Source organism: Monomorium pharaonis, chromosome 3 (assembly GCF_013373865.1).
Source record: "Monomorium pharaonis isolate MP-MQ-018 chromosome 3, ASM1337386v2, whole genome shotgun sequence".
Classification (NCBI taxonomy): domain Eukaryota; kingdom Metazoa; phylum Arthropoda; class Insecta; order Hymenoptera; family Formicidae; genus Monomorium; species Monomorium pharaonis.
In genome coordinates this window covers 2,023,599-2,039,550 of record NC_050469.1, presented here as the reverse complement: position 1 = coordinate 2,039,550, position 15,952 = coordinate 2,023,599, and the positions used below count along the sequence as shown (strand labels likewise).

Below are 15,952 nucleotides of genomic sequence, written 5' to 3'. Positions count from 1 at the left end.
ATCAGTCTGACAATTACTGTATTTATACTGTATTATTACTTCAGTTATAACATACTTATCGCTTTGTCCTACTGTTTTTCGTTTTCTGACGATCTTATTTAAATCTAATTATATTGGTTAAATACGTAAGTTTGTTTCAATAATTACGATGTAGTTTTCATTTGGTAAAATTGTTACCTTTTTATTTTAGTTTTATGCGTTTTTGATTTATTATTATCTCTATTTTATAACACTTAATAAGAGCCCAAAACCAAGACCGAAATATTGTGTTAACTATTTAATTAATTAAATAATATATTAAATAAATGCCAGTTGAGTTGGCCTTTAATTGTCTACTTGATTTTTTTATTAAATTCATTAAATTCCTATAAGCCGCCATTGCGCCTACTCAATATATCATTAATTCAATTAATAGCAGATTTGATTAGACTGCACTAATACGCACTAGTGCACATTAAAGCCGCTGCACTAATCTAATCTAAGGGCAAACGTGACACATACCACTTATCTTTACGTTGATTTGAGTACGATGGCTTTAAAATACACACCAGTGCACACTAATGATGTCGAATTCATTATAAAGCAATGGAGTTAAATAACTTAACTCAAAAAATGTATCACAAATTTGATTCAAGTTTATAGTTTATTAAATGTAATAGAAACGCTGTTTACTTTGTACCAAACAGTTCAACTACAGAAATGGATTAATTAAATGAGATTGTATTGTTAATCACAAAGGTTTTATGTTAAAATAATAAATTACGACATACAGAGAAATTCAAATAATAAAATGTTATTTAATAAAAAAAATTAATTTAAATTAATATTCTTTTTTATATTTACCAGTGTGCACTTGTTATTAATTTTGGAAAGATCCACGATACACCGCAGGCAGAAAATATTGACGCGCATAATCTTTTAAGAACCATTGTTGTACCAGGCGGGTCTCTCGGATAAAAAAGATAATGTTACGAACCGGCCGCTCATGAGAGCGGTAGCGAAATAATCTCCTACGAAACATTAAAAAGTGGTTTGACCACTGCCTTGACAAATTCAATCCTCATCCATATCCAGAAAGAAAAAAGGGCTGCCAAGACTCTCTGATACGAAACGAACGAAAACAAGACGCCAGCGAGACGTTGAAATTTCGAGGAACGCATATATCGGGGTACGTGCGACCATAAACGGGAGATGCTTTTATGTTAATCCAGTTCTTTCCAAACTAAGCGTCATGGAAAGAGCAAGTCGATGAGAAGAAGATTTTAGAGAATTCTATGAGAAATAGTATGGAGATTTTATGATTCTATGATCAATTAATTTATACCTTTGCATTCACATTCTATCCATGGAATCGTTTCTATTATCATTCTTTTCTTTTCTTGATTGTTAAAAGAAGTTTCCAAAAATTGGAAAACGTTTAATTAAATGTATTAAATAACCACTCAAAAGTCTTAAACACTTTACAAATTTATTATTAAAAATAAATAAATAAAAGCTTAATTAATGTTATTTATTAAAATTGTATGAAATTTTATGTCGTTTTAATCATGAATGTTATTGCAATACCGTACTTCAAAAATACAAATTAATATAGTTTCCAAAAAATCATTATATTTATAAAGAATTGTGGTTTTACAATATGCATTTTCTCACATATGCCATTTATATTTTACATTTAACAGTGTGACCATTCTATTATTATAAATCGTTACATCTCCTTTACATATATCGAACCATGTACGTCGCGTGGACTTCAATTCATCTAGCTCGGAGGACATGTACGTATTCTCCCCTCTTTTTATTTTACGGTCAACGAATACAGTTTGCAGTCATCGAGAAATCGTTTTTCCCGCGCCCATCAACCGGGATGCAGTCACGCATAAATACATATATGAAATTCTAGAGTGAAAGAGGGATACGGCTAAACCGATCGAACAATTTCTAGCGATTTACGTGGAACTGTAGATTTGTTTGGTCGACGGACTAGATTGGGAAACGTTCGCGAAGGATGAAGTAGAACAGGGAGGGAAAAGAAGGGGATGGCGAACCCCTTAAAGTGATTCGTCTCTTTGCGTAATGGTCCAGACCGGAAAGTTTGTCCCGACTCCGGCAGGATAAATTAAAGCGATCCTTTATCTCGATTTTCTTAAACATTTCGGATCGATTAGAAAACCGCTGTGCTCGTTCGTGAGATACGCTGCGATTTATCAAGTATAATAGCAAAGGAACGATTGACACAAAACAAAATACGCTTAGAAACACAAAACCTCGTATTTTCTCGCAAAATTCATACTCAAGTTTTCAATTTTTTTTCTTCTACTTCGCGATTCCAGTTCGATTGTATTTCGACCGTACGAAAACGCATAGGTATACATCGAAAAACACGGCAATACAAGCAGTTATAAAGATAACACGGGAAGACCCGCGCGCGTCTATAATCCTCGTTTATCGCTGAATTTTTAATTTGGCAAGTTTTTATCGTCGCGCGCTTTACGACGTCTTTTTTTGGTCCATTTAGTAACGAGGTGACTCTCTCGCTTCCATTTTCTCAAGAATCTCGTATCGTATACGGGAGATGTGCTTGGCCAGTAATAATACCATACGATCTAACGATAAATACGAAGCTGCATGATTGCCCCGTACGAATGGATAAGCAATAAAGGCAAAACGCCTTGTGTAAAACAGATAAATTCCTTCCCAATGTCTGCTCAAGCTAAATAAAATTTTGTAATTGTAAGGTTATTATGGTCAAAATAAACACGTGCCTCTTGACTGTTGTATTACAAATGCTATCATTTCACTGTTGGTATGCAAAAAAATATGCAAAATAAAAACGAATAACAGAGTAACGACTTACGCAGAATCAAGGCGTGATGTGAATACCAGAGCAATCTTACGTTTTAATTAAAATTATGTTGTTGAAGAAAATGACTGCCATGGAACACAAAAATAAATATAATAGCTTCATGTTCTTAAACATTGAATATACAAACACGTTTAATAAAGTTAAAGATAAAGAACAATTGCTTTATACGTCATAGTTAAAAAATTTTCAAGTAGCTAAAATTACAAAAAAAAGCTTTAAAAAAATGTTTTGATAAATTTGACTCATTATTAAATATGCCGTTAATTAAAAAAGATTAAAAAATGCTTCTACAGGGAGTCCCAGAGCATACTGGTCACTGTTCATAAAAAGGTAGATGAGATCGAGATGAACATAAAAGTTCAATATTGTTGTGGGTTTGGTCTGCTAATAATCGAGATATAAATTTTTTAAATTATGCGAATGAGAGCGCGCCTTGCGCGCCGAAGGAAGGGCTCGAGCCGCTCCAGCCATAGCACGGCCTACTGTTTCAAGCATTGGCTGCCGACGGCGGCGAGGGAAAGAAGGAGAAGCGTGGCGTCGTCGCCGTTCCCACGTCTCGCCGCACCGCGCCTAAGCTCGCGTCGATGGCTGCTACGCACACTCGCGATTACATGACGAGATTATAAATTATTAATAAAAATAGGACAAATTTAAATCGTAATAAACTTTTGTAAATAAGAAAGTCGAAAGAGAGAAAGCGATGGAAACGTATGGAACCTGCAAATAATATAATATTTGCCGCATCAAATTCTCTCGTTTTTTATAGAATATTAAATTAACGAAGATTTATCACGATTGATTCTTTATACATTCTCCTTTTGTAACTATCTTATTAGAAAATTACGAAATGCACGAAATACTATCCCTAATATGCACTCTTTGTAAAATAACACGATAGAAAAATATTCACGTTTGATCTGACGACTTCAGGATAAATTATTCGATGCAACTTCTACGGTGATTATAGGTAATTAGAGATCAATGTTATGTCAAGTATCGTTAGTATGGTTAACTAGAAATGATTTTCTCTTGTATGTGATAGAGAACTTCGAATTTCTTCTATCGTTAATACATTATAAGTCATTGAAAATCTGTCGTAATTAATAATGCAATTAAAGGTAGAAGAAACTGTAAGTTTTCTATGGTTATAAAAGAAAATCCTTCGTTGTGTTAACAATACATGATATTGAACATTAATTTTTAAGCATAATTATCATAGCATCGCGCCTAAGCTATCGTAAAATCGTTACATCAAGAGGGAATATTTTTCTGTGTTATTACAAAGAGTGTAACATACTATGGATAAGTATTTCGCGCATTTTAATATGACACCTCTCTCTCCCCCCCTCTCTCTCTCTCTCTCTCTCTATCTCTCTCTCTCCCCCTCTTTCCCTCTCAAACACTACGTAGTACACAAATACAATAAATATTACCACGTTTAACAACATCTTTAGTTTGTACTATTCTACTTTCATTATGTGTAATTTGAATAAAATTTTAACAATTATCATTTCTTTATATTTTTAGTGTTACACACAATCGAAAAAAAAATTATCAAAAATTATCACTAAAACTGCGATAAATAATCAGCACGATACTTTCTTTCTGAGTGTCGTATCGTGTTTAATGTTAAAAATGTTAAAAAATAGCAATCTTGTTAAAAAAATTTTATGACATTTAATAAAACTCTAATAATATTGATTGGAACTGTTGTTGAAAATGACGTTTATCGTGTTTCTGTAAATACTTTAAAGGGAAAGATATTCCTGCTAAATTACAAAGTATAAAAGTACAAAGTTCAATTTTACATACGAATCAAGAGTAAATAAAAAATTCAATAATGAATAAAAGAATTCAGAGTTTCTTCTACCTTTAATTGCATTATTAATTACGATAGATTTTCAGTGACTTTTAATGTATTAACGATAGAAGAAATTCGAAGTTCTCTATCATATACAAGAGAAAATCATTTATTGTTAACCATACTAACGATACTTGACATAACATTAATCTCTAATTACTTATAATTACCGTAGAAGTTGCATCGAATAATTTATCCTGAAGTCGTTAGATCAAACGTGAATATTTTTCTATCGTGTTATTTTACAAAGAGTGCATATTAAGGATAGTATTTCGTGCATTTCGTAATTTTCTAATAAGATGGTTACGAAAGGAGAATGTATAAAGATTCAATCGTGATAAATCTTCGTTAATTTAATATTCCATAAAAAACGATGAGAGAATTTGATGCGGCAAATATTATATTATTTGCAGGTTCCATACGTTTCCATCGCTTTCTCTCTTTCGACTTTCTTATTTACAAAAGTTTATTACGATTTAAATTTGTCCTATTTTTATTAATAATTCATAATCTCGTCATGTAATCGCGAGTGTGCGTAGCAGCCATCGACGCGAGCTTAGGCGCGGTGCGGCGAGACGTGGGAACGGCGACGACGCCACGCTTCTCCTTCTTTCCCCCGCCGCCGCCGGCAGCCAATGCTTGAAACAGTAGGCCGTGCTATGGCTCGAGCGGCTCGAGTCCTTCCTTCGACGCGCAAGGCGCGCTCTCATTCGCATAATTTAAAAAATTTATATCTCGATTATTAGCAGACTAAACCCACAACAATATTGAACTTTTATGTTCATCTCGATCCCATCTACCTTTTTATGAACAGTGACCAGTATGCTCTGGGACTCCCTGTATATAGGTATATGAATATTATTCTAAAAATTCAAATATTTTATAATTTTTACAATCTCTATTGATTCTGTCATTTTGAATTATCAGCTATGATATCAGATGAGTATTCAGCAACATACAAAACTTTTAAGACTAAATAATAATATAAAATAAATTTAATATAGTAATTATTAATGACATATATAAGTCGCAATTTATTTTGCTTTAACGCAATAAAATCATATATTAATCATATTTTATTTAAATCAAAATCTATATAACAAATTATTTTTAAGGATTGAAAGTCCTAATAACATACCTAGCTGTCTGATTATACATATACGTTTTTATTTCTTTTCAATGTATACGTAAGTCACATTCTATATTATTTTTGTTTAAATTATTTTTAAAAAACTAAAAAAATTCATAAAACATTAATATTGTAGTTGAATATTTTATAACTATTATGATAAATAGTGTTTATTTATTTTATCTGTCACTCAAAAACATTTGTCATAAATAATTAACAAAATTATTACATAAAGAAAAAATTACATGTAAGTTTGACAAGCGACTCTACATATCCGTCATTGATCAGTATCTTAGTCTTTGTAATGGCTCTAAAGTCTTGAGTCTTTTCTATCTACTTTTTTTAGATAACACAGGCATATTTGCCGATTTTATAATTAAGAGCAGATGTTATTTTGTACGCAATATAGACTCGCATAAAAACACCCACAGCTCCGTATACAATCGAAGAGTTAATTTTAATTACAACTATAAAACTTCCAACAGATTATGTCTTACCGTAATTATAATGTCGAACTAAAATAGCACTTTTGCAAATTTAACTATAAACTAAATACCTCTCTCAAATTCGTGACATAACAAAACAATTTAGGAAACGAGATCGTATTTAGTGTCCAAAAGAATATACTATAAAAAGAATTATTATAAAAAGAATTACTATAAAAACCGATTATCTTCCGATTATTTTTATGTAATTTCTTATTAAACAACGTTATTTTCAAGCCTAATAGCGATGTCATGTTTTATCAATGTACTGGACATTTTAAAAAATATCCTGTTATTAAATAAATCGAATTTACATGTATCAAAAGAAATGTAATTAAATTTTATACATCTCACAATAAAAATAAAAAAGTAAAATAAGAATATATCGAAAATACATTTTCTTCTACTTCTGCTACTTTCCTCTAAACGTGATTTCTAAATATATGAAGTACGAAGAGTATTTTATAACTTTCTCGTAGCTATTTTTACGGATGAGCTCTCCCCATGTCTGACACGGGATTCAGATATCAGAATATCATCCGTCATCGGATGATCTCGTGAAATCATAAAAATCTCGTCTATGTCAAGAGACGGCAGAAAAATTGCAACGCGCATTCCAGAATGTGCAAAGAGATTGTTTAAAAAGCATCGATAGGAGGAAGAAGAGGAGAAGGAGGAGGAGAAGGAAGAAAAAGAGGAAAAAAGAAAAACGAGACAAAAGATTAGACCAGGTCCTCGAAATCGAGGCTTGATGGAAGTGGAAACAGAAGTACCCCACGCACATTCTCGCGCGGATGGACTTTCCTTTCACCGGGTACAACCGGGCTCTATTCCGCGTGCGTGTTGCACGTGTTACACATGTATGCGTCACGTGAGCGTGAGCAAGCGCGTGACACGTGCGTGCGTGCGTGCGTACGTGCGTATCTGTATGTGAGTGACGTCACTAAAAGCTCTCTCGCCGCTAATGCATTTGCAGAGGGGGATCCTTGGAAGAGGGAATAGGAAGAGGAGATGGCGCCAGTGCCGTATCTATGGAGCGTGAAGAATCAATGGCGAAATCACGCCGATGGATTCCCGTCGGTGGTGAAACAGTGAGATGATCGTCTGGGTTGAAAAGGTACGTGGGGTACTGCTGTAATCATACGCCCTGTTGAAAGCATGAATCTTCACGCCGACGAAATGCTTGTGATCGCGTAAATAATAAAAATAATCTGAGAGAGAGAGAAAGAGAGAGAGAGAGAGAGAGAGAGAGAGAGAGAGAGAGAGAGAGAGAGAGAAAGAGAGAGACAAAAGAGAAATCACACACACACACACACACACACACACACACACACACACACACACACACACACACACACACACACACACACACACACACACACACACACACACACACACACACACACACATTATACATTCTAAACAAAAACATAAAAATGAACGTGGATATGTAATGATTTTACTTCTTCGATAGATTTGCATGTTTTTTTTTTTTTTGTTATATAAAGACATATGTATATCGAACTTCGAACATTGCCCGAGAAGGAAAAAAATAACGATCAGTCGTAGTAATTATATTTGCCGTTTTGTAATTAACTGCACTCGATATTTCATCGACGTATACAAAATGACAAATGCCAAACGCGTGTAAATCGAATTAAACCGAACCATATTGTTTTACTAACCGCGCACACCAGCAAGCCGTGATCAAATATTTTTAATTAATTGAACCGCGAATCCAATTAAAAAAAAGAAATGTATAAAGTATGCAATTTATATATTTGTATGTTTCATATTTTCTTATAATATGTATAATAAAATCTTTGTAAAAAAAAATCTTTAAAAAATAATAATGTAAAAATACAAAAACAATCTATACATCAGTTTCAATTAACAGTGTATAATATAACATCTGAATCATGAATTTTAATATTTTCTGTTGATATTCAGTAATAAAAGCAACTACAAATATATCGACATTGTGTCGGTATATCCATTATTAATAAATGCAAATTTAATATATTGCTCGAACGCCAAAATTATAGTCGCTATAAATTTATTTATTATATAGATTAAGATTTATATACTCTTTGATAAAAAAATTATGCACAAGTTTAGATTGTTGATCTTTGAATCGTTATAATTCATAAAAAAAGCGTATGATTTACCAAGGATTATTTTAAAATAGAGATTTTGCCCTTTAAAATAACTTAAAGAAGATTGTTGAGAGTTTTGTCTTTATAAAATTATTATTAAATTATTAAATTAACGGTTCAAAGATCGACAGTTTAGGCTCAAGCTTAATTTTCGAGATAACTTTTCTTTGTAAAAAAATTTGTACAATTTTCCTATTCTTTAAACTCTAAGCAGTCACTCAAAATTAGTATGTCATATTCCTTTAATTTATCAGAGAACCTATATGTGCTTACATTCAAACGAGTCCGAAAGGCGTGACGTGAAATCGTCCCCAAGATTCTTAATCCTTATTTTGACAAGTCGAACAGAATAGACAGGATGACAGAGACACGTCGTCTTTACCGTCCCTTTACCGACCTCGAAACGACATAAAAGAGAGTGTGAAAAAGAGAGAGAGAGAGAGAGAGATAAAACAAGTTGTAATCTACATGCCTATCTACCACATTAGCTCGCTTGAGAGATGATACTCGTTGTGTTCATTTGTGCTTGTTCGACGTGAATATCAGCGATACTTTGGCTCCCGTCGAAAGAACTAAACCTTCGTCTATTAACCTTAGTTAAACAATTGACAAAAAAAAGATCTTTTTTCCAGAAATTGATGTATTTAAAAAAATAATACGTCAAATGCACATTTACTCGATTAACTTTCAAAATCTTTCTTTTAAAACGTTATTTAAAAAAATTTATTCTATCATATTTATTTTGAAATGTAGAATTACTATTTTCGATTGTACGATATATGTTGACTTATCCTGCATAATAAAATATATATAAAACCAAATAAAATTTAATTTGTATATATCGTTTACATGCTGTATCAATGACTCAAATAAAAACAAAGATTTCCAGAAAATAAATATTTCAACTATTAAAATTTTATAATATTTTTTAATGCAATTTTGGTATAATTGACTGTAAAAGAATAAAAATATCATTAACGCTTTATTTAGTTTATTGTTCTTTTTTTTGCAAATTTTTTTGCAATAACTAAAAAATAATAATTTTCTAAAAAAAAGAGCAAATTTTACTTGCCCCTTTACGTTAAAATATATATTTTTTTTAAATATATACATTATACGTAAATAACATGTACATATACACAAATATTCTAATTAAATAGCCTTTTATTTTTCTTATTAACAATATCGCAAGAAAAATACATCGCGACTAAATAATTATTTAAAACATTTCTCAATGAAATTATAAACCGCGGTGCAGATAGTATTTGTTTAACCATATTGTATCTCATAAAAACATAGCTGTATAATACGCGTTACCTGCCTTTATCGTTACTGTAGCCTTTACTGTATTTTGGTAACGACTGTTACTTGTTTCTATCTATACTGTCGCTAAATATAATTAACACGAATATTGAAGGAAATTACAAATATTAATATCCGCGATAGCCCTAAAAGCATTATCATAATCTTAGAAATATGTGACACGTGGTAACACTCTTTTCACGTGAACTTTTATGTCATAAAACTTGGTGCTGAAAAAATTCACATGAAAAGTGTCACGTATTTCTAAAGTTATAATGATGCTTATAAGACTATCACAGGTATTAATATTAATAATTCCTTTAATATTTATATACTCATCATATTTAGTGATTTGTACTTTTCATGTACAAAGTTACACATGATCGCGTGAATAATAAACAAGTTTATATGAAATAGATGCAACGTGAAAAGTGAAGTTATACAAAGTTACATGATTGATCCCCTAGAAATCCCTTGAAATTATCCCTATAACACAAAATATTGCTGAAATGTTGTAGAAATAATATTTTTATAAGATTGAATTAAATATTTTTTAAATATTGTGCAACATTTAAATATCGGCTAATTTTTCGAAATATTTCTGCAACATTTCTGAAATATTTCAAAAAATGTTATGAAAAAATTTTTCTAAAATCTTAATGCAATATTCTAAAAATGCTGTAGAAGGGTTATTTGTATTTATATTATATTCAGCGTATTTCATCAACTAATTAGTAAGGTAATTTATTGTAATTTAATCAATGCCTTACGTTTTTTTAAAATAAAGAAAAACATGCTTTAATTGTAAATTACCAATCAATTGATAAAATATATTAAATATAATTATAATAATAATAATTATTATTTTATTAATAATGTACTTATGTAGAAATATCTATTATAAATGCTTAAACAATGGTACTATATATATATATATATATATATATATATATATATATATATATATATATATTTAGCATAATACTACTACTTATACAGTAAAAAATTTGCAACTACATTATAGCATTGCTATCTTGTTGCAACATTGCTATATAAATATAATTGCAAGAAATGTAACTGTGTTGTATATGTTAAATAGTTTGCAATATTTCTAAAATATGGGAAATACATGAGATCAAAATAACATTATAACAATATTATGTAATATTTTTTGTAAGATATTACAATTACAATATTCCTAAAATATTTCCGCAAGATTGTGTAAAATATGTTGCAATAATGGAACATTCCTGCAATTTTTCAGCAATGTTTTGTACTATAAGGGTAAATATAGAGCGAAACTTCAGTGACTTCTAAAATTCAATTTACAAAAATTTTCGAATTACAATCGTAATCCGAAATTAGTTCGTGCATCGACGAATTGATGACGAATAGAAAAAAAGGATAATTGGCGTTGCAATCATTTAAACGCGATTACTCGACGCAGAATCAAAAATAAAAGTATACCAATTCAATAAAAAAATCAATTCTTTTTCTCTCTTTTAAAAAAATAATTACAAATAAAATATTTTAAGATAAATTTACAGATTCCTACTCAAATAAACTGACTTTCTTTCTCTTAGAGGGCAGCATGTACTGGAGGACGCCGACCTATATATATATATATATAGTGGTGGCAGAAAAAATATATACACTTGCCCCCTTGTCATTAAATTCAGAAACAAAAAAGTTAAATATTTAACAATGCTAGATATATATATTCGAGTCTGACTCGACATTAAAACTGTTGGAACAAAATATTATCGAAATCAAGTCCAGCAAATAATTAATTTTTTAATACGTTAATCTTTTAATTGCTTCTATAGATTTAAAAATCATTTTCTACTTTAAATTAAAAAGAAATTCTCTAATTATTTCACATAATATAAAAACTTCATAAAATTTTAAAAATAAGTTCGTGATTAATATATATAAACAATGTAAATTTTTCCAATTTTTCGACTTGTAGAGGAGAAGGTGGTAATATGGCTACCAATTTATATTTTATTTAATAATTTCGTTAATAATCAATGTTTTGAGTTGAAATTTTACGATTATATTTATCAAAGTGTTGCCCATTAGATTTTCAATTCAAAGTTATAAAATATTTATTATATTATATATTATTTATAAAAATGTAACGATACTGCATAATGGCCCAAAGAGAAATAAAGAGGGTAATATGGCCACCACAAAAATAAACATTAAAAAATTGGTTTTGTTTAAAAAGGTCACAGTATTTTGTTAGAAATATATATATTTATATAAAATAAGTTTTTATATCAAAATAGGTAATTTTTATTCACATTTAATGGAAGTTAAATAAAAATAATCTTAAATCTAAAGAACCTTATTCATATAAAAGATTTTAAAAAAATAACAGCCTTAAATTAAGTCTTTAATCGATTTATCGAGAAATTTTGTCGATATGGAGATCTCAAAAGTGATCATATTACTAGCACACTTAAATGGCTATATTGACAACATCTATATCACCTATATCCTATACCATCGTTTAATTTTGTATAATTCGAAATATATACAGCCGAATAAAGAGTTAAATAATAAGAAAGTACTCAAGTGTACATACATTTAGGTAATAATGCGATTAAGTTTAAAAAGAATAAGGAAGTATGCGAAATTAAATGTTAAAATATATTTAAAAAATTTTTCGAAATTCTTAACAGTAAAAATGCTTTGTAACAAATGTTGACTGTTGTGTTTTGTCATATTAGCATCATTATATAACAGTAGGTTACTAAACAAATAATATCATAAATAATTACTAGAATTCTAATAACTGAGATAATATAGGTAGCCATATTATCCGCACTGGCCATATTACCACCTTCTCCTCTATATTCTTTTAACCATTTTCTAAAATGACTTTAAAAAATTCTTATAAAAGTTTTTAATAATTTAATTACAAACAAAATATTGGAAAAAACTATATTCATATGACTTTTCTCTTTCTTTTATTTCCTTTGTTAAAAAGTAGGAAAAAAAGTAATGTGACTTGTCTTCACTATTTTAAGTTAGAAAACCTTCGTCAAATATAGAAAAATAACATACTACGAACTGAACAATTTCATATGAAAAACGAATCGATTTTAAAGTTAGTTTTATTATCAGCTCTTGTAGTTAGATTCTGTAACTCTTAACAACAGTATTGTTACATTTTATCATTGCACATCTTTACTATATATAATATCTGTGCAATGACAATATATAACGATACAGTATAATTGATATTATCACTAAGAGTTACAAAATCTTGCTACTGGCATCAACTCATAACAGCCTACAAAAAGATATCTTGGCATATCTTGAGATGAGTTGTATTTTTTAGAGTTTTAAAAATTCAACATCTTAAAATATTATTTCCGATGTCTGTGGAGATGTCTTGAAGATATCTAAAAAACATCTTGTGTATATGACAAATATTTTACAAATATCATTTAAGATGTTTTTTAAACATCTTCTATAAATATAAATATCTTAAAAATATTTTAATAAGATATCTTGTAGATATTTAAAAGCTCTCGATGTTTTCTCGGAACATTTATTTTATATAAAAGTTTCATACTTTATACGTATAAAACTAGCTTACTCCAGTAGGGATTACATGAAAAAATAATATTATGCTTTAGAAGTCTAAAAGCTTTGATAAAAAAGAATTATGTATTTGAAAACTTTGTGTTATTTTCAGATAGCTGTGAATAACACAACCTGATTGGTTTTATAGAATTGCAAAATTTCTTACACAATTAAAATGCACAAAAATGAAGAAAGCAAAACTTTTATATTAATAATTAAAAAAATGTTTTAACATATTTTAAACATATGTAGAGAAAAGTCACTAATGGCACATGATATTATTTTTAGGTTATTTATATTAATAATTAAAAAATTGTTTTAACATATTTTAAACATATATAGAGAAAAGTCACTAATGGCACACGACATTATTTTTAGATTACTAAACACTACTTTTTAAAAATTTTTAGATTACTAAACACACTTTTTAAAAATAAACTACAACGAATTGTATAGATAACCATCTATACAAATTTGACAGCTGTCAAAATTCAATCGCAATGACAGTTACTCTCGCAACGTAAGTGCAATACAAATGTCAACAGATTTCTATTTTTTCTTTTTTTCAGTAAAAATTCCTAATCATTTAACAATAGCACAATGTTTAATATAGATTAATGTAACCCAGAATGCCTGAGGGTTAATTAACCACTGTTTCTGAAGTAACACATCATTTGCACGTTCCAGTTGCATATAATAAATCAACCATAATTATTTGACCGTTGTCGAAAAACTCGTAGTAAAATATACCGACTACACAAATACAAGCACCATATAAAAATAAACAATATGACCATACACAAACAACCGCGTGAACTTTTTTGATTATTTAATCTAATGCAATATGCTAGCAACAATACAGATTATTCTCTGAGGAATACTTTTTTTTTTACTTTTCGTTTATTTTAAATATCAAATCTTAATATAAGAGCGATGATTAATATTCTAATAATCACTATTGAAATATAAACTTACCTCTAAACGTTGTAAAAGTAGATCAAGAACAACAAGAATTTTATTACTCAGCAAGATAGCTTCTGTGCTTTCGATGTTTCCAGTGATCCCTGCCTTGTAAACTCGACACAGCGATACAATTGCTCTAAAATTTCAAGTACAAATAAAAATCTCATAATAACAAAATTAAAATGTTTATTATACTTACTTATTTGGTAAAATATGAGATGCATTTTGCATATTTAAACCTAAATTCAACAAGTTTGTCAGAGTGTCAAATCCATTCAAGCATCTAAAAACATCTTGATCAAGTGGACACTGAAATAAAATAATTATTATATTATATTCTATTATAAATAATTAAAGAATTTTTTATAAAAACCAAACAAATCCATGTTATAATCATGCGAATTCATTCTTTATTAGTAGCATTACATCATAAATAACTTTGTTCTAACAATCAAACAAAGAAAACGAGAAATACAAAAGATAGTAAATATAGAATTTCTGCAAGAATCAAACAAGTCCAAAGATTTTCCTATTTTTCAAATAGGTTGTCAAATATTACTCAAAATTTATTTGTTCTTATACTTATTATATTTCCCAAAAATAATTAAAAAAGAAAAATATATATAAAAAATATATAAATATTTTCGTTAAAAATATAAATTTTTGTAAATAAAAAATCAAAAACTAGAGTATTTACACCGCGCAAGGATTCACAGAAGTTAGAAAAAATAGAAAGAGTAAGAATAATTTACATGCAGTCAATGTTGTGTCTTTATAGTATCTTTATACTATCTACTACTTCGTTAGATTTGTAAGGGCCGAAGCACAAAACATGGCGTAGTGATTAAGACAGTCGTAGTCGTAGACGTAGACAACGCACAAGCTTGTCGCACTACGACTGTCTTAATCATTACACCATGTTTTGTGCTTCGGCCCTAACACAGTTACTAAGCTAAATACCGATGCTCAAGAGCATCTTAAAATCCCCCTTTCTCCGAAAAATTTTTTATTTATAGTTTAAACATAGCAAATAGTATTTGATAAATTAAGTTTTTCATAGATACGACATGTACACCGGAATTACCTATTGCGCTTTATACTTTAAATAATATTTATTTTTTCGTCTTTATCATTAATATTATAAAACAAGATAAATGTAAAATATATGAGATAAATATAAAATTTATATAACAATTAAACAAAGTTCAAAGGTTTTCTTTTTCTTTTAATAAATCCTTAAAATAAGTCCTTAAATTCTATCATTTTGTTCTTATATCTATTGTTACGCGCGCGCTCGCGGAAATGAAAAGATACTCTTCCGTACTCTTAATGAACAGCTTTATTCTTAAGCCGGGTTTACAATGAGTCGTTAGTCGGTAATCTGTAGTCTTAAGTCACAATCTTAAGTCGGTTCGAGGTTGGAAAGGCTATCGTGAGTCTGAATCGGTGAATCGGTAGAGTTGGCCAACAGCCAACTTCTAAGACTACAGACACCGAATTTCGTACGATTGGCCAATCATATGCTTTGCCAGTATCGGCTCATTGCCAGTATTGCTCTTTGCAAAGCGACTCATTGTGTATGTGAACAATTAT

General features: G+C 29.5%; 1 protein-coding gene across 2 annotated transcripts in view; it reads right to left on the bottom strand.

Annotated features, from left to right (window-relative positions):
* Positions 1-15,952, bottom strand: part of LOC105838379 (S phase cyclin A-associated protein in the endoplasmic reticulum) — a 65,399-nt gene that overhangs the window by 38,210 nt on the left and 11,237 nt on the right. For both annotated transcript variants that reach the window (XM_012683899.3, XM_012683900.3), the window contains exons 9-10: positions 14,559-14,668; positions 14,372-14,495 (exon numbers count right to left, since the gene is read on the bottom strand). In XM_012683899.3, the coding sequence (XP_012539353.1) occupies positions 14,372-14,495; positions 14,559-14,668 (234 nt within the window). The remainder of the gene's footprint in view (positions 1-14,371; positions 14,496-14,558; positions 14,669-15,952) is intronic.